This window comes from Pleurodeles waltl, chromosome 6, assembly GCF_031143425.1.
Source record: "Pleurodeles waltl isolate 20211129_DDA chromosome 6, aPleWal1.hap1.20221129, whole genome shotgun sequence".
Classification (NCBI taxonomy): Eukaryota; Metazoa; Chordata; class Amphibia; order Caudata; family Salamandridae; genus Pleurodeles; species Pleurodeles waltl.
This window is the reverse complement of record NC_090445.1, coordinates 1662298326-1662323117: the sequence shown is the minus strand read 5'-3', so window position 1 is coordinate 1662323117 and position 24792 is coordinate 1662298326. Positions and strand designations below refer to the sequence as shown.

The 24792-nt window shown below is 45.1% G+C and overlaps 1 protein-coding gene across 2 annotated transcripts in view; it reads right to left on the bottom strand.

The window, feature by feature from the left end:
* SNAPC4 (small nuclear RNA activating complex polypeptide 4) overlaps positions 1-24792 on the bottom strand; it is a 178444-nt gene that overhangs the window by 107381 nt on the left and 46271 nt on the right. For both annotated transcript variants that reach the window (XM_069241609.1, XM_069241608.1), the window contains exons 5-7: positions 23557-23682; positions 7036-7114; positions 6793-6874 (exon numbers count right to left, since the gene is read on the bottom strand). In XM_069241609.1, the coding sequence (XP_069097710.1) occupies positions 6793-6874; positions 7036-7114; positions 23557-23682 (287 nt within the window). The remainder of the gene's footprint in view (positions 1-6792; positions 6875-7035; positions 7115-23556; positions 23683-24792) is intronic.

Here is a 24792-nt window from a genome sequence, read left to right as displayed (position 1 = left end):
ACGTACTTGTCTCCTTTCGGCTGCCGTATTAAGCTATTAAAAAACGTCACAATCTGATGCAACCAGTGCTTAATGTGTGCTTCTTGTTTCCGGTGCTGAGCACCGGCACTTACTTTTGCGGGCCGGGGCTTATTCTTCTGCCTCAAGCATTTGCTGCGAGCAAAATACACATATGGGAAAGGCGGAGGAAGAGAAAAGCAAAAAAAGGTCACAAAGTTAGAGAGCAGAAAGCTGCGAGAGTGAGCAGGGGAGGCAAGGAGTGTCTGTCAATAGATTAAAAAGGCCCGAGATGGCTTCGGGATTACCCTCCCTCAGTATTCCGTGTTCGCATATTTAATTGCAGCAGCCGCGTGTTTAAGAGGAGGACTTTGAGCACTGGCACCTTTTTATTTACAAATTAAGCACTGGATGCAACTACGAGAAAGTCGATACGCTTGAGGCGAGTTTATTGAGCAGCAAGAAACAAATCTTAAATGCTTAAATGTAATTGGATGGAATTAGATTGAAAAAATGATTCCTTTTTGTCCTGAAAACTTTGTTTTGCTACTCACGTAAAAGTCATGTTTACAAAGATGCTGCTCTAGATTTTCAAAACATGTTACATTTTTTGGACGGTTCACTATTTTCAATCCTAAGGCGCCCCCAAGTGAAAAATGCACCTAATGTCCGTATAGTTTTACGAGATTTCTTAATGGAATGAGATGGGGCCAGTGGCTATTGTAGGAACGTAAGTCCAACTAAAAAGAAGAATAAGGACATAACAGGGATGTGCCCAAAAAATGAGGTGCACCTTAAATCACAAGAAGTTTGTTCGTCTAGACTGTGCAATTTTCAGAGTGCGATGACCCCTTCTGCATGACAGAAAGGCTATCGCTGAACTTTTGTTGATCCTATCATCGCATAACGTGCCACGTCCACTGCATTTCCTTGTCACATAATTTAGACAGCTCTGATGCACAGATCTGTGTCCTTCACTGCCACTTAATTCCAGTTGCCCTGTCTTTAGGAGCTATAAAGTCAGTATGGCGTTGAAATTCGGTTTGGTTTCTAAGACCAGACTGAAAATGGTTGAAAGTCAGAAGGCATGCCTGCAAGAAAATTACTTCAGTTCAAAAGACAATCAAATGGCTGTATGCAGCAGATCTGTAAAGTAGCCACTGTGCACGTAAGACGGACGGAACACGGGGGTTGATGAGGGAAGAAGAGTTCTTATATACACACCGTAGCATCCCTGAGCCCTAGGCTTTGCAATCAAATGCAGTCTCCTTTTCACTGTAGTTTTATTGCTTGACTTGAGCCAAAAAAGGTACACAAATATTACAAGTTCACCACCCTTACCGAATTATAAGAAAAGATAATGAACAACTGTGTAATGAGCCGCGCAGCTCTTGGAGGCGTGACCTCTTGTCTTTGGCCCCGGATATGCACAGAGTACATCCTCTGGCCAGGCATGGCCAGAGGCTATAAATAAATGGGGGAATGACCGCGTGGGGGTCCTACACCTGAACTTTATGCCAGGGTGTGTTGTCCAGCTCTTGCCCCGCTACCAGCGTCATACCACCATCCAGGTAACCATTGGCTCGCCATCATGGCCACCACATTGACGACGGGGGTCCCCTGCCCGTGCGGCCTGCCTCGCAGATAGCCTGCAGCCTTGTGCGCAGCCTGCACCATCCCGAGTGGAAGTTGTGTGCCCAGAGTAAGTATTTTTTTTTTTTTATGGTTTATTAGTTCTTTAGAATTTAACAACTAATAAACCATAGAAAAAAAAGAAAAACTTACCTTAAAATTCGTTGTTCAGGCAAAATCGTTGTTCAGACAGTAGTTGTTCAGTACTTCGTTGTAGAGACTTTTTAGCTGTTTAGCAGTAGTGGTTTAGGCTATCGTTGTGTAGGACCTAGTTGTTCCGTCACATATTCCCATTAATGGTGTTATGGCGGCCATCCGTCCACGTGCTGGATTGAGATGAGGGCACATCTGTGGCAGTGGCTTTGTTGGAGAAATTGATGTATTTGTTTCCCGCTTTGATCGCACTCCCCGTTCATGTGCAGGGCTGGATCGGGGAGCGTTTTTGTAGGCAATCGCCTGACAGGCATTACAGGAGCCCGAATTCTGTGTGCTTTCTGTCATAAATGTACAGACTTGTCATCAGCATTTTGATCTTTTTTCCTAGCAACTGAATCTGGTGAGATACGAGATTTGTCTGCTCAGAAACAGCTTAAATAGGGAAGTAGAGCTGTTATCATTATACTTTCTGTTTTTTCTGTGTCCCAGGGCTTTACAATGGAGGGAAGCTCAGGAATCCTCTCCTGGAGGGGGTCGGAAGGCGCCACAGAAAAGAAAGAATGTGTAAGTGTTGGTGGAAGAGGATATTTTGCAGATATCTAGACCAGGGCTCCATGGCGTCTTCTTCCTCTTTATCCCCTGAGGAATCCACTCTGTCTGATGCAGTAGACAAAAAGGTTGAGGCTGCTTTAAAAATTTTGTATGGGGCCTCCCATTTTAGTTCACAACCCAGTACTTATGGGGTTTACGATTTTCAGGAGTTATTGAAAGAATTGAAAAGTTATCTGCTTGCCTTCAAGAGAAGGAGGATCTCATGCACATTTTGGCTCAGATAGAGGTTCTGTCCCAGTTTCTTTCTGATATACCATTTGATCGTTTATGGCAGTGGTTCCCAAACATTTTCGACCCACGGCTCCCTTGATCTATTGGCCACTGGCTGCGGCTCCCCATTATGTTACTTTTTGTTGGCGGGTGGGGGATGTAAGCCTGGCCTAGGGAGTACATCCATTTTTCTCCCTGAAAAGAATTGGGATGACGCCAATGAAGGTATTGTAATTCTATATATAACTGTAAAAAATAAAAATGTAACAGTTGTTTAATTACAGCATGCATAGGGTTTTTTAGTAAGGGGAAAATATTGGTTGACGGTAACCCTAGTAAAATGGGCAGGTCTCATTTTTATGTAGTTATAATATAACTGTTTAAATATTGTGAAATGTAGAATCCCTTTAGTTGTGTTTAACCACCAGAGGGCGCTCAAGGACAAAATTAAAAAAGAGCTGCTACAACTGAGTAGTTTTATTTTGTAGAACTGGCCCAAGGGCTATAAATAGCTCAGTGGTTCCCAAACTGTGTGCGGCGCCCCTGGCTAGTTTTGATGGCGCACCAGCGAGCCGCGGCGCACAGATTGGGAACCACTGGTTTATGGGCTCCAGCTTCAGCAGTAGGTACAGCCATTGCAGGCCCCCGAGCCTTGGGGAAGAAAGCATGGACACTAGAGGCACATCATAAGTCTCTAGTTCAAAAACTTCCATTCTCAGGTCCTAAACTCTTTGTGGAAGAGTTAAATGAGATGGTACAAAGGTCTGTAGATGAGAAGAAAATATTATACCCCTTCATGTTGTTTCAGGGGAAAAGATATTCTTTTTCAAAAACTGAATTTCCATGTCACAACAAGAGCTTAATCTTCCCTTTTGCGGCCAGGATCGAGGTCAGGGAGCCGTATCGGCCAACAAGTCCCGGCCATGAAGACAATCTTCTTTGGATAGAGTTCAGAAATTACTATATGGAAGTAGGTGCAAAATTGCAGTTCTACAAAAATGGATGGTCTCTTCAGGTAACGGGCAAATGGATTTTGTAATGTATTCATCAGGACTATCAGATTCCCTTTCGTTCTTCCCCTCCGAAGAATCTGTACATTCATACACCACTATCAAAGTAAAAGGTGAAGGCAGAAGCAATGTCAACAGGGCTAGAAAAGTTACTCCCAAAAAAAGCAGTCATTCCAAAACAATCTCACCAATAGAAAAGGTGTTTTTATTCAGTCCTCTTTTTGGTTGGAAAGCTAGGTGGTCCTTTTTGACAGATTCTGGAAACTCTGAACAAATATGTCAAACTGGAGTAGTTTCATTTAATCAAAATTCAAGCTAACCTCTCGCTGATCAACCAAGGCGCCTTCCTGGTGACACTGGATCTGGATGATGCTTACTTCCATCTTCCAATCCACCCTCAATTTCTACAGTTCTTGAGGCTTGTGGTCACTGCCAGTTTCAATTCCTGCCATTCAGACTGTCAACGGCTCCAGGAACTTTCCCTGTAGTGGTGTTCTTACAGCTTAGACATGTTTCCCTCTGTCCCAATTTAGATGACTTGTTAATTTCTGCTCCCTCTCTCCAACAGACCCAGGGAGCGGTAACATCTACAACCAGTCTTCTCCAGCATTTGGGTTTCAAGTTGAACCTCCTGAAATCTCACCTAGATCGGGTCCTGCAAGTTTATAGGGGAATCTTCGACCCCATGAAAGAGGCTTTTGTCTCCCACAGGGCAGAACCACCTCCCTGCAGTCAACTCTCCAATCTCTGCTGTCCTGGAAAGAAGCCCCAGCAAGGTTCTGGTTGAGAGTCCAGGGCCCATTCTCAGCAACAATGGCCCCATGGGCTCGTCTCCAACTCAAGCCATTTGTGATTTTCCCGTAAATCACTGGAGCCCAGTTTTGGCCAATTTCAAAGCCTAGTCCCTGTGTCAACTGCAATTGTCCAAGAGATGCAATTGCTGATGCATCCAAGTTGGAGAACAGAATTCCGTTCCAGGTCCCATCACCAGTCCAGCTGAAAGGAGAAGCCAGCCCAGGGGTTGGGGAGCAACCCTGGGAAAGTTCGAGTGCAAGGGACGATGGTCACAAGAGGACAGAGTCCATTCATTCAACTGGAGGAACTGGCAGCGAGTTGGGTGGCAATTCAAGTTTTTCAACCACAGTTGAAAGGCAGGAACTTGGTGGTGTGGACCATTAGGTGGCAAGGTGTTATCTGAATCGGCGGGGGGTACCAGATGCCCTCTTCTGAACCGTTTGTGGAACCAAATGTGTGTGTGGGCAGAGAAAAATCAGTTTTTTTGTGAGAGGAGTGTACATTCAGGGGATGTTGCACTTTTATGTAGACAGTCGGAGTCACAAACTTACATCCACTGTGGGATATCATCTGTGTCAGTCTCTGTTTCTTCTGATTTGTCAGATGTTCGGAGACCACTGCATAGACTTTTTTGCTTTCCCGCACAATGCAATGCTGCCAGTATTTTGGACAGAGATAAATTGTAAACAGTCTTCGGCAGTGGATACTTTGTCAGTTCCTTGGCCCAAAGGTCTCCTGGATGACTTACCTCCAATTCCCCTCCTGCCAAGGGTGTTTTCAGAAGATTTGTGAGGAGAGGGTGTCGGTGATATTGATAGCACCCTTCTGGCCTCAGCGCACGTGGTTCCCGCTTCTGTTGGCTTTGTCGAAGGGCAGTTATCTCGGACTTCCAAATGTTCCCATCCTGTTTAGATTCCACTACTGGATTCGGTTCACTTTCTGTAACTAAGTCTAAGAGCCTGAAACTTGAGAGGTTAGTTTTGGAGTACAGAGGGTGTTCTTCCCAGATGGCAGAAGATATCCAGTTAAGTAGAAGCAGATCTACCATTTAGTCATATAAAAAGGACTGTAGTTTCTTTGTGAAACTGTGTCATTTCAGAGGTTTTGACCCTGTGATAGTGGATTCTTTTCAAATTCTTGAGTTCCTGAGGGATGGTTTCCTTAAGAATCTATCATCAGCCACACTGGCAGCTCAGTGGGAAGGTATTAAAGCCTTTAGGGGCTCCAAGGGCGATCTGCATAAAGGTACGCTTCTAGCACTTAATTTGTTGAGAAGTTTTTGGTTATGCAAACCTGTCACTAAGCCTGTTCTTCCTACATGGGTTTAGTGTACTGTTCCAAGGGGTTTGCAGGTTTCTTCCTCCTAGATTAGTGCTTAGGCCTGATCCCAAATTCATTTCTAAAGTGAATTCAAAGATTCATTTACAGCAGGAGATAATCCTCCCTGTTTTCCAAGAGGGTCTTGTCCAGCTTCCTTCCTTGTTGGAGGTCAAGAGTTCTTTTTTGATTTACTTACCCCGTACAAAGGAATTCATGTTGTCCAATTCATTTGTTATCTCCTTTGGCAGTTTTAAGCGAGGTAAAAAGGTTAGTACTGCTACTCTGAGCTGTTAAGTGTACCAGAATATCTGCTAGGCTTACAAATCATTTGGTTGAGCTCCCACTTTGGGGGTTCAAGGTTATTCTACTAGGTCTGTTTCTACCTCTTGGGCAGAGTCAGGTGGTGTTCCAATTCAAGAGATTTGTAGGACAGCCACTTGGGCATCCCTTCACACATCTGTTAATTACTATTGGCTGGATGTGATTAATTCTACTTTGCACAACTTTCCTTCTGGTATGATTAAAGCAGCTGTGAAGTAATTATTGTGCTTAATAAAAGTTACATAAAAATTCAGCGATGGTGTAAATCGTGGGCATTTCTGCTTGCCAGTGCCTCAGTATGGGACGAGGAGATCCTATGAGGGAGTAATGAGATCACTGCTTACCGGTACAGTTCATTACCCCGATTAAGGTTCTCCTCCTCCCGGTCAGGGTCCCTTCCTACATCCCTGTCAATTATACACCTTCTGGGCGTGTTACAAAAACAATGTTCAGCAGGACAGAAGAGCCTTTACGGACACAAAAGAGTGAAGGAGGACAAGCTTGTTAAGTACCCGTCTGGAGACGGGACCACCTCAACATGTTAGGACTGGGACAAGGGGGACCTTAATCAGGGTAATGAAGTTTAGTGGTAAGTAATGATCTCCTTTCCAAGCCTGGAGTGCCACCTCAATCATACATTCCATTAACTGCGATATCACAGCCGTAGCCTGCACCACATGCACTATATATAGCTAACTGAAGATGATGGTTTGCTGCATCAATGATGCCTCTCACTTACTTGAACAGTTTGGGCTGCAGCAAGCGCTGCAAACTGTCACTCAGCACAGAGTCCTTCAGCAGTATCTTTTCTCTGGTTTTCCCTGTAAAACATGGAAGTGTAAGAAAAAAACATAAAATAATCAAAATTATACATTAAAAATTGCAGCGAGTGGGAGTACGGTGGGAAGCTACAGAAATGGGTCAGTATATTACTCATACAGAAAAAATGTGTTGAGTGAAGATGAAGTATTCGGAGGCTTACATTTTGCTACTTTAAGTTCTTGAAAGGACTTGATACATTGGGCAGTCTTCTCTCTGGTGTCTTGGTTTGCTGGAGGACCCTGTTGAGATGAGACTCTGTAAGTATTTAACATAGCTCTGCTTCAAAACAGAATGATTCCGCTATCCCCCGGCCCATGTCACATACCATGAACCCAATTTACCACCCACCCCGTATGACCAACACAGCTCATAGGCATCAATACTCAGTGCAGCCTATTTGCCCACCCCCAAACCAACCCCCCAACACTGTCAATATCAAACCTTAGCTCTCCACCAGCACTTTCCAACCTATGGACCACCCACACAACATGAAGCACCCTGTTCATCAGTAAAAGAGGCATAAGAAATTTAATTTTATATTATTTCTAATCCATCACTTCTTCTTACCATTACTTCGAGCCCAATAACTCAACTATACCAAGAGTTTGAATGCCTGTACACTCCATTACCGTTTAAGGTAAGAAAATAGGTAGTTAAATATTCACTCAAAAGTAAAGACAAATTAAAAAGGATTAAATTAAATACTGTAAAATGTTGATTTTAGAACAAGATACTTAAAAAATCACTATCAATTATTTGGTGTTTTAGCTTACATTTTTAACTAAACAATATTAATTAAATCCGAACAATAAAACTTTAATTATTTTTTTACTTAAAGATTTGTTGAAGTTAGGATTAGACTTCTCTATTTATAATTTACCTCATTACCATAAATATAATTAAAGAAAACTGTCAGGATTAAGGTTACCCAAATGTTCATTTAATTCAAGGGTAGCTTATCAACATGAATCTACGAGACAAGGTTGAAGTAGAGGGTAATTCAATGTGAGGTTAGGGACAACATGTTGAAATCATGGTTATGCTTTAAAACATCAAAAGCTGGTCAGGATTTATAGATTATAGATGTTATATGGGGTGAAAAAGAAGACTAACTAAAGAATTCCTCCTACTGACTTGTGCGATTACAATTTAAGAGTTGTGCCAGATATAAATAGTAAAATTGTACAATTTCTGGATATTTGGATAGATGCTCAGGGAAATATCTGCGTTGACCTCTATGCCAAATACTCTTCTAAATTCCTCAACTTACCATTTGAAAAGTCACAAAGACTTCCTTTCAATTAGTTCTGAAGTTTAAGGAGAAACTATATGTTAATATCAGATTTTGGGAAAAATGCTCAGAACCAGTTTAAGTGAGCATAAGTCAGTAATACACACCCAAAAGGTTTAAAACTCCCCTAGTACAACACTTGATTCAGTGCATTCACAAAGAAAGGCATTGTGGATGGATTATTGTTTAAAAATATGGACCCATGGGAGAGAAAAGAACCAAGAGAAATTGTGTGAAGCAAGATAAGTGAACTGGATAATTAATCTTAACACAATTACCCTAAGTATGAACGAGAGGATTCCAGAGGAAAATGCCATGGAGAATCTAAGGGGTGTTGCATGCTCAGGATTTAAAGAAAAATTTATTTGTTTAGCAGCTCAAGCACTCTCTTGTGTCCCCTACAGAACTATGTCTATATGTGGACTTCTTTTCTGGTTGGTACATAGGGATGTAAATATGCTATCCTAATAAGTAAAGAATTAAAATTTCCTGAAGAATATATGCCCTCCAATAAATACATGAAAATTCAGTTTCTAAGGGGTAAAAGACTGAGCTAAGTATAAGACAGCATGGTTTGTGAGGGCTGACAGTGCTGAGATAACAAATCTATCAGAATGCAAGGAGCACAGAAAAAATAAAAGAGCGAGTAGACACACTATAAATATCAATCAGAAATCAATATAGCCATCCTTTTGTTTTTGGACTTGGGATTTATGAAGTTCAAAAAGTAAGTATGTGTGGCATGATTATAGAAGTCAGTAAGGGGGTAGCTGCACAATTCTGTAGTAAGGGAGTCAAGAATTTGGATACAGCAAAACCTCAGGACAGCCACTTTATGTTGTGGCTTTAAAATACATGCTCAGCCTTTACCAAAGGTTTACTAATTAAGTGCTTATGTTGATGCATAATGCGGGAGCTCTAAAATATGTGGCTCCTTTTTTTAAAGAAATTAAGTATGTGTAGAAGTTTTACGTTTGTATTTGTTAGTTAAATTATTCCTATACTCAGTCCTTCCATATTGAAAAAGTTCTTGATTGGATGTTTTATTAATTTCAGGATTGTGTGAGGGAGAATTCAGTGTAAACAAATGTTTGGAGCTAACCTTTCCTTTGACTACACTGATAGAACCTATATATAGATTAAAAAAAGCTGAGACAATCTAAGTGTAAGGAAATGCCTCCTTGGCATGGTTGCCCCCTGACTTTTTGCCTTTGCTGATGCTATGTTTACAATTGAAAGTGTGCTGAGGCCTGCTAACCAGGCCCCAGCACCAGTGTTCTTTCCCTAACCTGTACTTTTGTATCCACAATTGGCAGACCCTGGCATCCAGATAAGTCCCTTGTAACTGGTACTTCTAGTACCAAGGGCCCTGATGCCAAGGAAGGTCTCTAAGGGCTGCAGCATGTCTTATGCCACCCTGGAGACCTCTCACTCAGCACAGACACACTGCTTGCCAGCTTGTGTGTGCTAGTGAGGACAAAACGAGTAAGTCGACATGGCACTCCCCTCAGGGTGCCATGCCAGCCTCTCACTGCCTATGCAGTATAGGTAAGACACCCCTCTAGCAGGCCTTACAGCCCTAAGGCAGGGTGCACTATACCATAGGTGAGGGTACCAGTGCATGAGCATGGTACCCCTACAGTGTCTAAACAAAACCTTAGACATTGTAAGTGCAGGGTAGCCATAAGAGTATATGGTCTGGGAGTCTGTCAAACACGAACTCCACAGCACCATAATGGCTACACTGAAAACTGGGAAGTTTGGTATCAAACTTCTCAGCACAATAAATGCACACTGATGCCAGTGTACATTTTATTGTAAAATACACCCCAGAGGGCACCTTAGAGGTGCCCCCTGAAACTTAACCGACTATCTGTGTAGGCTGACTAGTTTTAGCAGCCTGCCACAAACCGAGACATGTTGCTGGCCCCATGGGGAGAGTGCCTTTGTCACTCTGAGGCCAGTAACAAAGCCTGCACTGGGTGGAGATGCTAACACCTCCCCCAGGCAGGAATTGTCACACCTGGCGGTGAGCCTCAAAGGCTCACCTCCTTTGTGCCAACCCAGCAGGACACTCCAGCTAGTGGAGTTGCCCGCCCCCTCCGGCCAGGCCCCACTTTTGGCGGCAAGGCCGGAGAAAATAATGAGAATAACAAGGAGGAGTCACTGGCCAGTCAGGACAGCCCCTAAGGTGTCCTGAGCTGAGGTGACTCTAACTTTTAGAAATCCTCCATCTTGCAGATGGAGGATTCCCCCAATAGGGTTAGGATTGTGACCCCCTCCCCTTGGGAGGAGGCACAAAGAGGGTGTACCCACCCTCAGGGCTAGTAGCCATTGGCTACTAACCCCCCAGACCTAAACACGCCCTTAAATTTAGTATTTAAGGGCTACCCTGAACCCTAGAAAATTAGATTCCTGCAACTACAAGAAGAAGGACTGCCTAGCTGAAAACCCCTGCAGCGGAAGACCAGAAGACGACAACTGCCTTGGCTCCAGAAACTCACCGGCCTGTCTCCTGCCTTCCAAAGATCCTGCTCCAGCGACGCCTTCCAAAGGGACCAGCGACCTCGACATCCTCCGAGGACTGCCCCCGCTTCGAAAAGACAAGAAACTCCCGAGGACAGCGGACCTGCTCCAAGAAAAGCTGCAACTCTGTTTCCAGCAGCTTTAAAGAACCCTGTAAGCTCCCCGCAAGAAGCGTGAGACTTGCAACACTGCACCCGGCGACCCCGACTCGGCTGGTGGAGATCCGACACCTCAGGCGGGACCCCAGGACTACTCTGATACTGTGAGTACCAAAACCTGTCCCCCCTGAGCCCCCACAGCGCCGCCTGCAGAGGGAATTCCGAGGCTTCCCCTGACCGCGACTCTTTGAACCTAAAGTCCCGACGCCTGGGAGAGACCCTGCACCCGCAGCCCCCAGGACCTGAAGGACCGGACTTTCACTGGAGAAGTGACCCCCAGGAGTCCCTCTCCCTTGTCCAAGTGGAGGTTTCCCCGAGGAATCCCCCCCTTGCCTGCCTGCAGCGCTGAGGAGATCCCGAGATCTCTCATAGACTAACATTGCGAACCCGACGCTTGTTTCTACACTGCACCCGGCCGCCCCCGCGCCGCTGAGGGTGAAATTTCTGTGTGGGCTTGTGTCCCCCCCGGTGCCCTACAAAACCCCCCTGGTCTGCCCTCCGAAGACGCGGGTACTTACCTGCAAGCAGACCGGAACCGGGGCACCCCCTTCTCTCCATTCTAGCCTATGTGTTTTGGGCACCACTTTGAACTCTGCACCTGACCGGCCCTGAGCTGCTGGTGTGGTGACTTTGGGGTTGCTCTGAACCCCCAACGGTGGGCTACCTTGGACCAAGAACTGAGCCCTGTAAGTGTCTTACTTACCTGGTTAACCTAACAAATACTTACCTCCCCTAGGAACTGTGAAAATTGCACTAAGTGTCCACTTTTAAAACAGCTATTTGTCAATAACTTGAAAAGTATACATGCAATTTCGATGATTTGAAGTCCCTAAAGTACTTACCTGCAATACCTTTCGAATGAGATATTACATGTAGAATTTGAACCTGTGGTTCTTAAAATAAACTAAGAAAATATATTTTTCTATACAAAAACCTATTGGCTGGATTTGTCTCTGAGTGTGTGTACCTCATTTATAGTCTATGTGTATGTACAACAAATGCTTAACACTACTCCTTGGATAAGCCTACTGCTCGACCACACTACCACAAAATAGAGCATTAGTATTATCTCTTTTTGCCACTATCTTACCTCTAAGGGGAACCCTTGGACTCTGTGCATGCTATTCCTTACTTTGAAATAGCACATACAGAGCCAACTTCCTACATTGGTGGATCAGCGGTGGGGTACAAGACTTTGCATTTGCTGGACTACTCAGCCAATACCTGATCACACGACAAATTCCAAAATTGTCATTAGAAATTCATTTTTGCAATTTGAAATTTTTCTAAATTCTTAAAAGTCCTGCTAGGGCCTTGTGTGTTATGTCCCTGTGTAGCATTGTCTTTTAGAGTTTAAAAGTTTGTTAAAAGTTTGAAATTAGATTCTAGAAACAGTTTTAGATTCTTTAAAAAGTATTCCAACTCTTAGCAGAATAATGTCTGATACAGAGATGCAGGTGGTGGAACTCGACACCACACCTTACCTCCATCTTAAGATGAGGGAGCTAAGGTCTCTCTGTAATATCAAAAAAATAACCATTGGCTCCAGACCTACCAAAATTCAGCTCCAGGAGCTGTTGGCAGAGTTTGAAAAAGCCAACCCCTCTGATGATGACCTCACAGAGGAAGAAATTAGTGACTTGGAGGCCAATGTCCCTCCTCCAGTCCTAAATAGGGAGAACAGGACCCCTCAAGTCCTGTCTCCAACTGTGTTAGTCAGAAATAGTGAGTCCCTCACAGGAGGGTCCCACATTTCTGAAATCACTGAGGATGCTCTCAGTGAAGATGACCTCCTGTTAGCCAGGATGGCCAAAAGATTGGCTTTAGAGAGACAGCTCCTAGCCATAGAAAGGGAAAGACAAGAGATGGGCCTAGGACCCATCAATGGTGGCAGCAATATAAATAGGGTCAGAGATTCTCCTGACATGTTAAAAATCCCCAAAGGGATTGTAACAAAATTTGAAGATGGTGATGACATCACCAAGTGGTTCACAGCTTTTGAGAGGGCTTGTGTAACCAGAAAAGTGAACAGATCTCACTGGGGTGCTCTCCTTTGGGAAATGTTCACTGGAAAGTGTAGGGATAGACTCCTCACACTCTCTGGAAAAGATGCAGAATCTTATGACCTCATGAAGGGTACCCTGATTGAGGGCTTTGGATTCTCCACTGAGGAGTACAGGATTAGGTTCAGGGGGGCTCAAAAATCCTCGAGCCAGACCTGGGTTGACTTTGTTGACTACTCAGTGAAAACACTAGATGGTTGGATTCAAGGCAGTGGTGTAAGTAATTATGATGGGCTGTACAATTTATTTGTGAAAGAACACCTATTAAGTAATTGTTTCAATGATAAACTGCATCAGCATCTGGTAGACCTAGGACCAATTTCTCCCCAAGAATTGGGAAAGAAGGCGGACCATTGGGTCAAGACAAGGGTGTCCAAGACTTCAACAGGGGGTGACCAAAAGAAAGGGGTCACAAAGACTCCCCAGGGGAAGGGTGATGAGACAACCAAAACTAAAAATAGTAAAGAGTCTTCTACAGGCCCCCAAAAACCTGCACAGGAGGGTGGGCCCAGAGCCTCTTCACAAAACAATGGGTACAAGGGTAAAAACTTTGATCCCAAAAAGGCCTGGTGTCATAGCTGTAAACAGCATGGACACCAAACTGGAGACAAGGCCTGTCCCAAGAAAGGTTCCACTCCAAACTCCCATCCAGGTAACACTGGTATGGCTAGTCTCCAAGTGGGATCAACAGTGTGCCCAGAGCAAATCAGGGTCCACACTGAAGCTACTCTAGTTTCTGAGGGTGGGGTGGATTTAGCCACACTAGCTGTCTGGCCGCCTAACATGCAAAAATACAGACAGCAACTCTTAATTAATGGGACTAGAATAGAGGGCCTGAGGGATACAGGTGCCAGTGTCACCATGGTGACAGAGAAACTGGTTTCCCCTGGCCAATACCTGACTGGAAAAACTTACACAGTCACCAACGCTGACAATCAGAAAAAAGTACATTCCATGGCAATGGTTACTTTAGAATGGGGAGGGGTCAATGGCCTGAAACAGGTGGTGGTCTCCTCAAATATCCCAGTGGACTGTCTGCTTGGAAATGACCTGGAGTCCTCAGCATGGGCTGAGGTAGAACTAAAAACCCATGCAGCAATGCTGGGTATCCCTGAACTGGTGTGTGTGAAAACCAGAGCACAATGCAAGGCACAGGGTGAACAAGTAGAGCTGGAGTCTGGAAGAATGGCCCAGCCTACCAAGAGGAAAGGAAAGTCAGTTGGGAAACCAACTGCAACACAGCAAAAGAAAGGGAACCTCTCTTCTCAGGAAGAAGTTCTGCCCTCTGAGGGAACTGAGCCTTTGGAGCTTGAACCTTATCAGGTTGAGCTCTTAGGCCCAGGGGGACCCTCAAGGGAGGAGCTGTGTAAGGGACAAGAAACCTGTCCCTCTCTTGAAGGCCTTAGGCAGCAAGCTGCTGAAGAGTCCAAAGGCAAGAAAAATGGAACACATAGGGTCTATTGGGAAGATGGACTCCTGTACACTGAGGCCAGAGACCCCAAACCTGGTGCCACTAGGAGAGTGGTAGTGCCTCAGCTGTTCAGGAAGTTCATCCTAACATTGGCCCATGACATTCCCCTTGCTGGACATTTGGGACAAACCAAGACGTGGGAGAGGTTAGTCAACCACTTCTACTGGCCCAATATGTCCAACATGGTTAAGGAGTTTTGCCTCTCCTGCCCCACCTGTCAAGCCAGTGGTAAGACAGGTGGGCATCCAAAGGCCCCCCTCATTCCACTTCCAGTGGTGGGGGTTCCCTTTGAAAGAGTGGGTGTGGACATAGTTGGTCCACTAGAACCTCCCACAGCCTCAGGAAATATGTATATCCTGGTAGTAGTGGATCATGCTACCAGGTATCCTGAAGCTATTCCCCTTAGGTCGACTACTGCCCCTGCAGTAGCCAAGGCCCTCATTGGTATCTTTACCAGAGTGGGTTTCCCTAAGGAGGTGGTGTCTGACAGAGGTACCAACTTCATGTCAGCATACCTAAAGCACATGTGGAATGAGTGTGGAGTGACTTATAAATTCACTACACCATACCATCCACAAACTAATGGCTTGGTTGAGAGATTCAACAAGACATTAAAAGGCATGATCATGGGGCTCCCAGAAAAACTCAAGAGGAGATGGGATGTCCTCTTGCCATGTCTGCTTTTCGCTTACAGAGAGGTGCCACAGAAGGGAGTAGGATTCTCACCCTTTGAACTTCTGTTTGGTCATCCTGTAAGAGGACCACTTGCTCTTGTTAAAGAAGGCTGGGAGAGACCTCTCCATGAGCCTAAGCAAGACATAGTGGACTATGTACTTGGCCTTCGCTCTAGAATGGCAGAGTACATGGAAAAGGCAACCAAAAACCTTGAGGCCAGCCAACAGCTCCAGAAGTTTTGGTATGACCAAAAGGCTGCACTGGTTGAGTTCCAACCAGGGCAGAAAGTCTGGGTTCTGGAGCCTGTGGCTCCCAGGGCACTCCAGGACAAATGGAGTGGCCCTTACCCAGTACTAGAGAGGAAGAGTCAGGTCACCTACTTGGTGGACCTGGGCACAAGCAGGAGCCCCAAGAGGGTGATCCATGTGAACCGCCTTAAGCTCTTCCACGACAGGGCTGATGTGAATCTGTTGATGGTAACAGATGAGGATCAGGAGGCAGAGAGTGAACCTCTCCCTGATCTTCTGTCATCAGACCCAAAAGATGGCTCAGTAGATGGAGTGATCTACTCAGACACCCTCTCTGGCCAACAGCAAGCTGATTGTAGGAGAGTCCTACAACAGTTTCCTGAACTCTTCTCCTTAACCCCTGGTCAGACACACCTGTGTACCCATGATGTGGACACAGGAGACAGCATGCCTGTCAAGAACAAAATCTTTAGACAATCTGACCATGTTAAGGAAAGCATCAAGGTGGAAGTCCACAAGATGCTGGAATTGGGAGTAATTGAGCGCTCTGACAGCCCCTGGGCTAGCCCAGTGGTCTTAGTCCCCAAACCTCACACCAAAGATGGAAAGAAAGAGATGAGGTTTTGTGTGGACTACAGAGGGCTCAATTCTGTCACCAAGACAGATGCTCATCCAATTCCAAGAGCTGATGAGCTCATAGATAAATTAGGTGCTGCCAAATTCCTAAGTACCTTTGACTTGACAGCAGGGTACTGGCAAATAAAAATGGCACCTGGAGCAAAAGAGAAAACAGCATTCTCCACACCTGATGGGCATTATCAGTTTACTGTTATGCCCTTTGGTTTAAAGAATGCCCCTGCCACCTTCCAAAGGTTGGTGAATCAAGTCCTTGCTGGCTTGGAGTCCTTTAGCACAGCTTATCTTGATGATATTGCTGTCTTTAGCTCCACCTGGCAGGATCACCTGGTCCACCTGAAGAAGGTTTTGAAGACTCTGCAATCTGCAGGCCTCTCTATCAAGGCATCCAAATGCCAGATAGGGCAGGGAACTGTGGTTTACTTGGGACACCTTGTAGGTGGAGGCCAAGTTCAGCCACTCCAACCCAAGATCCAGACTATTCTGGACTGGGTAGCTCCAAAGACCCAGACTCAAGTCAGGGCATTCCTTGGCTTGACTGGGTATTACAGGAGGTTTGTGAAGGGATATGGATCCATTGTGACAGCCCTCACTGAACTCACCTCCAAGAAAATGCCCAAGAAAGTGAACTGGACTGTGGAATGCCAACAGGCCTTTGACACCCTGAAACAAGCAATGTGCTCAGCACCAGTTCTCAAAGCTCCAGATTATTCTAAGCAGTTCATTGTGCAGACTGATGCCTCTGAACATGGGATAGGGGCAGTTTTGTCCCAAACAAATGATGATGGCCTTGACCAGCCTGTTGCTTTCATTAGCAGGAGGTTACTCCCCAGGGAGCAGCGTTGGAGTGCCATTGAGAGGGAGGCCTTTGCTGTGGTTTGGTCCCTGAAGAAGCTGAGACCATACCTCTTTGGGACTCACTTCCTAGTTCAAACTGACCACAGACCTCTCAAATGGCTGATGCAAATGAAAGGTGAAAATCCTAAACTGTTGAGGTGGTCCATCTCCCTACAGGGAATGGACTTTATAGTGGAACACAGACCTGGGACTGCCCATGCCAATGCAGATGGCCTTTCCAGGTTCTTCCACTTAGAAAATGAAGACTCTCTTGGGAAAGGTTAGTCTCATCCTCTTTCGTTTGGGGGGGGGTTGTGTAAGGAAATGCCTCCTTGGCATGGTTGCCCCCTGACTTTTTGCCTTTGCTGATGCTATGTTTACAATTGAAAGTGTGCTGAGGCCTGCTAACCAGGCCCCAGCACCAGTGTTCTTTCCCTAACCTGTACTTTTGTATCCACAATTGGCAGACCCTGGCATCCAGATAAGTCCCTTGTAACTGGTACTTCTAGTACCAAGGGCCCTGATGCCAAGGAAGGTCTCTAAGGGCTGCAGCATGTCTTATGCCACCCTGGAGACCTCTCACTCAGCACAGACACACTGCTTGCCAGCTTGTGTGTGCTAGTGAGGACAAAACGAGTAAGTCGACATGGCACTCCCCTCAGGGTGCCATGCCAGCCTCTCACTGCCTATGCAGTATAGGTAAGACACCCCTCTAGCAGGCCTTACAGCCCTAAGGCAGGGTGCACTATACCATAGGTGAGGGTACCAGTGCATGAGCATGGTACCCCTACAGTGTCTAAACAAAACCTTAGACATTGTAAGTGCAGGGTAGCCATAAGAGTATATGGTCTGGGAGTCTGTCAAACACGAACTCCACAGCACCATAATGGCTACACTGAAAACTGGGAAGTTTGGTATCAAACTTCTCAGCACAATAAATGCACACTGATGCCAGTGTACATTTTATTGTAAAATACACCCCAGAGGGCACCTTAGAGGTGCCCCCTGAAACTTAACCGACTATCTGTGTAGGCTGACTAGTTTTAGCAGCCTGCCACAAACCGAGACATGTTGCTGGCCCCATGGGGAGAGTGCCTTTGTCACTCTGAGGCCAGTAACAAAGCCTGCACTGGGTGGAGATGCTAACACCTCCCCCAGGCAGGAATTGTCACACCTGGCGGTGAGCCTCAAAGGCTCACCTCCTTTGTGCCAACCCAGCAGGACACTCCAGCTAGTGGAGTTGCCCGCCCCCTCCGGCCAGGCCCCACTTTTGGCGGCAAGGCCGGAGAAAATAATGAGAATAACAAGGAGTCACCACTGGCCAGTCAGGACAGCCCCTAAGGTGTCCTGAGCTGAGGTGACTCTAACTTTTAGAAATCCTCCATCTTGCAGATGGAGGATTCCCCCAATAGGGTTAGGATTGTGACCCCCTCCCCTTGGGAGGAGGCACAAAGAGGGTGTACCCACCCTCAGGGCTAGTAGCCATTGGCTACTAACCCCCCAGACCTAAACACGCCCTTAAATTTAGTATTTAAGGGCTACCCTGAACCCTAGAAAATTAGATTCCTGCAACTACAAGAAGAAGGACTGCCTAGCTGAAAACCCCTGCAGCGGAAGACCAGAAGACGACAACTGCCTTGGCTCCAGAAACTCACCGGCCTGTCTCCTGCCTTCCAAAGATCCTGCTCCAGCGACGCCTTCCAAAGGGACCAGCGACCTCGACATCCTCCGAGGACTGCCCCCGCTTCGAAAAGACAAGAAACTCCCGAGGACAGCGGACCTGCTCCAAGAAAAGCTGCAACTCTGTTTCCAGCAGCTTTAAAGAACCCTGCAAGCTCCCCGCAAGAAGCGTGAGACTTGCAACACTGCACCCGGCGACCCCGACTCGGCTGGTGGAGATCCGACACCTCAGGCGGGACCCCAGGACTACTCTGATACTGTGAGTACCAAAACCTGTCCCCCCTGAGCCCCCACAGCGCCGCCTGCAGAGGGAATTCCGAGGCTTCCCCTGACCGCGACTCTTTGAACCTAAAGTCCCGACGCCTGGGAGAGACCCTGCACCCGCAGCCCCCAGGACCTGAAGGACCGGACTTTCACTGGAGAAGTGACCCCCAGGAGTCCCTCTCCCTTGTCCAAGTGGAGGTTTCCCCGAGGAATCCCCCCCTTGCCTGCCTGCAGCGCTGAGGAGATCCCGAGATCTCTCATAGACTAACATTGCGAACCCGACGCTTGTTTCTACACTGCACCCGGCCGCCCCCGCGCCGCTGAGGGTGAAATTTCTGTGTGGGCTTGTGTCCCCCCCGGTGCCCTACAAAACCCCCCTGGTCTGCCCTCCGAAGACGCGGGTACTTACCTGCAAGCAGACCGGAACCGGGGCACCCCCTTCTCTCCATTCTAGCCTATGTGTTTTGGGCACCACTTTGAACTCTGCACCTGACCGGCCCTGAGCTGCTGGTGTGGTGACTTTGGGGTTGCTCTGAACCCCCAACGGTGGGCTACCTTGGACCAAGAACTGAGCCCTGTAAGTGTCTTACTTACCTGGTTAACCTAACAAATACTTACCTCCCCTAGGAACTGTGAAAATTGCACTGTGTCCACTTTTAAAACAGCTATTTGTGAATAACTTGAAAAGTATACATGCAATTTCGATGATTTGAAGTTCCTAAAGTACTTACCTGCAATACCTTTCGAATGAGATATTACATGTAGAATTTGAACCTGTGGTTCTTAAAATAAACTAAGAAAAGATATTTTTCTATACAAAAACCTATTGGCTGGATTTGTCTCTGAGTGTGTGTACCTCATTTATTGTCTATGTGTATGTACAACAAATGCTTAACACTACTCCTTGGATAAGCCTACTGCTCGACCACACTACCACAAAATAGAGCATTAGTATTATCTCTTTTTGCCACTATCTTACCTCTAAGGGGAACCCTTGGACTCTGTGCATGCTATTCCTTACTTTGAAATAGCACATACAGAGCCAACTTCCTACACTAAGCCAGCTCATGTAAAATTGAGGAAATAAACAACAATCTGTACATGAGTAACTATGATTCACCGAAAATTGTTGTGCCAAATATTAACGTAATGCTTTATATCAATATTCAGATCTACAACTCAGGGCTGGCAAACTAGGAGTAGCCATTAACTGATTAACTCTTCTTTGAATATTACAAGGTGGTATAACTGAACAATACTTACTCAGAATGTCAGCTCATGATAAGATACAACTTAGAAAAAAAGACTATAACCGAACAGACTACATTAGAGTATCTCTAGTAGGCAAGGCATTTTATATTTCCTGTAAATTCCAATCACATCTCTGGATGTTATAAATCACTGCACGGAGGGGAAGGTGGTTTTCAATGTGGGAGAACAAATAGGTATCAGAAAGAAACTGGTTGTAATTCTGATAAATACACAAGGTGTCAGGTGATTGCTATATAATTAAGTAAGCTAATTAGTTATTGCTATGTAGTAAGTTAATGGTTATCGACATTCTGTAAAATCACATATATGTTCTGTTTTGAGTTAGATGTCTCTTGTATCCAGATGCATATCTGGGGGTGGCCAAACAGGGGTGACATGGTGGGCACAAAAAACACTGGATTGGGATGCGGCTCAGAGCGCCAGCGGCTGAGGTGAATTCAAGCGTTTCAACCATCATCTTGTGGTTTTTGCATTTGCCGTTCTAAGTTTGCTTGATATGCCCAGCTGTGGGTGGTCCCATGCTCACTGTGCCACTGAATTAAAGCTACTCTGGCTGATGAGGGGTGATAGCCCTAAACTGGTCCCAGGATGCCTTTTTTCTGGTCCAGGGAGGTCTAGGTCTAGTTTTACGTTTGTATTTGTTAGTTAAATTATTCCTATACTCAGTCCTTCCATATTGAAAAAGTTCTTGTTTGGACGTTTTATTAATTTCAGGATTGTGTGAGGGAGAATTCAGTGTAAACAAATGTTTGGAGCGAACCCTTCCTTTGACTACACTGATAGAACCTATATATAGATTAAAAAAAGCTGAGAAAATCTAAGCCAGCTCATGTAAAATTGAGGAAATAAACAACAATCTGTACATGAGTATCTATGATTCACCGAAAATTGTTGTGCCAATGTTAACGTAATGCTTTATATCAATATTCAGATCTAAAAAAAAACACTGGATTGGGATGCGGCTCAGAGCGCCAGAGGCTGAGGTGAATTCAAGCGTTTCAACCATCATCTTGTGGTTTTTGCATTTGCCGTTCTAAGTTTGCTTGATATGCCCAGCTGTGGGTGGTCCCATGCTCACTGTGCCACTGAATTAAAGCTACTCTGGCTGATGAGGGGTGATACCCCTAAACTGGTCCCAGGATGCCTTTTTTCTGGTCCAGGGAGGTCTAGGCCTGCGTCAAGACTGATTTGCATACGGCTGGGTGCAAACTGGGGTGGCATGGTGGGGAAAAAACAATGGATTGGGATGCAGCCCCAAGCAATTGCCAGTGGCTGAGATTAATTCAAGCATTCCATCCATTACCTTCTTGTTTATGCATTTGCACCCTACGTACGCCAGGTATGCCTATACGTGGGTCCCGGGCTCACTATGCCACTGGATTCAAGCTAGCCTGGCTGAAGAGGGGTGATATCCCGAAACCGGTTCCAGGATGCTTGTTTCCAGGCCTGGCAGTTCAGGCTGAACCGTACTCATAGAGAGCAGGGTCAAGACTGATTTGCATATGGCTGGGGCCAAACTGGAGAGGAATGGTGGGAAAAACAATGATGGATTGGGATGCATCCCCAAGCGATTGTCAGTGGCTGAGATAAATTCAAGCATTCCATCTATCACCTTGTTGTTTTTGCATTTGACACCCTAGGGCCCATAGTTATGGGCTTTTGGCGCAGGGAAACGCAGCAAGTCACCTTGTTGCGCTGCTAAGGGTCAAAGGAAAGGGCAGGAATGTGCATTATCTAAGGCATATGGTTCATTTCTGTCCTTTACAACTGCACTGGTACCATTTTGTCAGCCTAGCACCAACGCAGGCACCCTTGCACCATGGTGCATGGGTGTCAGTGTTGTAGACAGGATTGTGCTGCGCAGGGAGGGGCACCTTCCTGCACAAAAACAATCCTGGGAGGCTTCTACCTCTATCTATGTGTGCTGTAGAATGCAGCACACACAGAAAGAGGAAAGAACGAGGAGACATAAGGTTTTGGCGCATCCCCAGGTTTACAAGGTCTTGTGAACATCCACCCAATTGCGCAGAGTAAGACAAAGCAGTGATTTGCACTGACTTGCCTTACTCCGTATCTATGAGGCCATTCAAAGGCACGCAAAGTGACTTTACGTGACCTCATAGATATGATTTCAAGATTTGCACCACTATTACGTCACAGAATGTGATGCAACGGCAGTGCAAGAGGCTCGTAAATATGCCTCTCTGTGCGCTGGGTATGCCCAGACTTGGGTCCGGGCTCACTGTGCCACTGGATTCAAGCTAACCTGGCTTATGAGGGGTGATACCCCGAAACCGGTCCTAGGATTCTTGTTTCCGGTCCAGGAAGGACCTAGCCTGGCAGTTCGGACTGGACTGTTCAGAAGGGGAGCAGGGCCAAGACTGATTTGCATATGGCTGGGTCCAAACTGGGGTGGCATGATGGGCAAAAAAACGATGGATTGGGATGTGGCCTGAGAGACTGCCAGTGGCTGAGATTCATTCAAGCAGTCCATCCATCACTGTGTTGTATTCACAGATGCATATCTGCCCTGTCTATAAACAATTGGCCCTGAAGAAGGTACTTTTCATCATGATTTTAGCATTGAAACATGCGTTGACCCGAATGTTTGTACCATGAAATTTGGAACCACACATTGTCAGCAGATCCTGTATAGGACCACAAGACTACTGATATATTTATAGACCTGGACAGAATTATTTATTTGCATGGTTTTAGAAACAGGATGTGTTGAGCATGGAAGTAAACTCTATGTATATTGTTTTAGATGAGATTAGGAGATACAAAATTAAAATAATTGACATTTTAATGTGATTTATTTAAAAAAAAGGAATATACATATTCTCAACGTTTATGTTTTTGCAAATTCGTTATATCACAGATGTATATCAGAACTTAAATTATGAAGTCTGTCCATAACAGAATATGTCAAAGAGGCAGTGGATTGTGCTGTTTATTATTAACAGATTTCCCTTCCAGCAACTTCATGAATTATTGGCTCATTAATTTGGGCTACACTTAACTTCATGTTTGAAATCAGGGTATATCAAAGTGATGAGGTGGTAATGAAGTTTCTTTTCATTTAAGGGTTAGGTGTACTGAAGCGAGGGAATTGAAATACATGGCATTTCTAAGTAAGGATATGCAGACATACATATGGTGACTGCCGGGCAGGATGTCGGCGCAGAAAAGATGCTCAGATCACCAAAGGAGGTAGTATATGTCCAGTACTTTTGAAAAACTGCTTTAATAGGGAGTAGATGATTATGGCTGGCAGTGTATTGAAATTTGGGGGTTATATTCCTCCCATGTTTTTCAGACACCAGAACAAGTGTAGGATGTATTAGGTTGCTTTAATGTTTTGTTTTTACTCTAATTCTCACAAATATTGGCACTAGAACTTGCTGAACAATATAGTAAATTCACGAGTCCTTTGTTGAAAATGAAAAACAATCAGACAAGAGTGCAGAAATGCCACAAGAGGAATGGGGGTCAGCAATTCCTGACAAGACAATGGAAAGGTAAAGGCTTCTTGTGGTATGTTCATCTAGTATACTCACACATCCTGTTGCGCTGTCCTTAAAATACGGCTTCATAAAACGGCCAATGAAGACATGACCTTTAAACGGGTCGTCAGTTTTGCTCTTTGTAATTCTTGGACCAGAAAGCTGCCATAAAATGTCCTCCTGCAACACAAATGTAATTATTTAGTTTTTGCCATGTCCAAAAACCACATCACAAAATGAAGTATTGGTCTAACTGGGCTGGTAAGGAATTTGGATACTGAAAAGACAACCATCATTTGAAAGCACTCCTACAGTGTATACAGTTGAAACATTTTTTAAGCCCCACGTTTTTAATTTGGGCACTTAAATGTTAGTTAGTTTTCTGCTGTAATAGTCTACTTCTGTGCTCAAAATTACATTCTGCGGATTCTGCAAGCTTAAACCTTATTCCTTGTAGACAATCACATCTTTCTGAAAATGCTAGAATATTTTGCACCCGACTAAAAGGACTAACTTAGTCTGCATACCACTAGTATAGACTAACTTAGGGCCTGGTTTAGAGTTTGGCAGAGGGGTTACCCCATCACAAATGTGACAGATATCCCGTCCACCGTATTAAGGTCTCCATAGGTATTATGTCTCCTTTCTGTCTACATTCTATACTAGAAGGTATTCCCATTATATCATTCCCATTCCCCAGGGTGGCACACTGTTATAGTATTTCATCTATCCATCACTTCACTCTCAATTGAATGTTCACAGTAAAGAAGAATGAATATGTTACATCCCTTAGCTGTTCTATGAAAATGTATGCCTGTAACCAGTGGGTTACATAGAGATAGATCTGTGCAATTGGACATATCCCCTTCAGCTATGTCTTAGCAGCTTAATATTCCTAAAAATGAGGTGTGACTCTCCAAGACACAATGGGCTGCTTCCCTTGACCTAGGATTGATTCGAACTAGAGTGCCAGAATAAAACAAATCTGACAAGAGGTTTCGACTAATTTTCACAGAATGTTTCTCAACTTTTCTTCATTTCAGGACTCTACGCTGGTACCAGGATTTCGTTTTTGGAAAAAACACTTTTTTTGCTGCACTCTCCTCTCGAGTTGTCTTAATTTCCAATACTATAATATATAATTAACCAAATTCACATATACTCTCCTTATCACTTAATCAACATGAATGCTTTTTGGTATTATCTATACAGCTAAAATAACATGTCTCTCTCACACTAAGATTTTAAAATGCTACCAAGTCTATTTCTATGTACTTTAAAATGCTACTG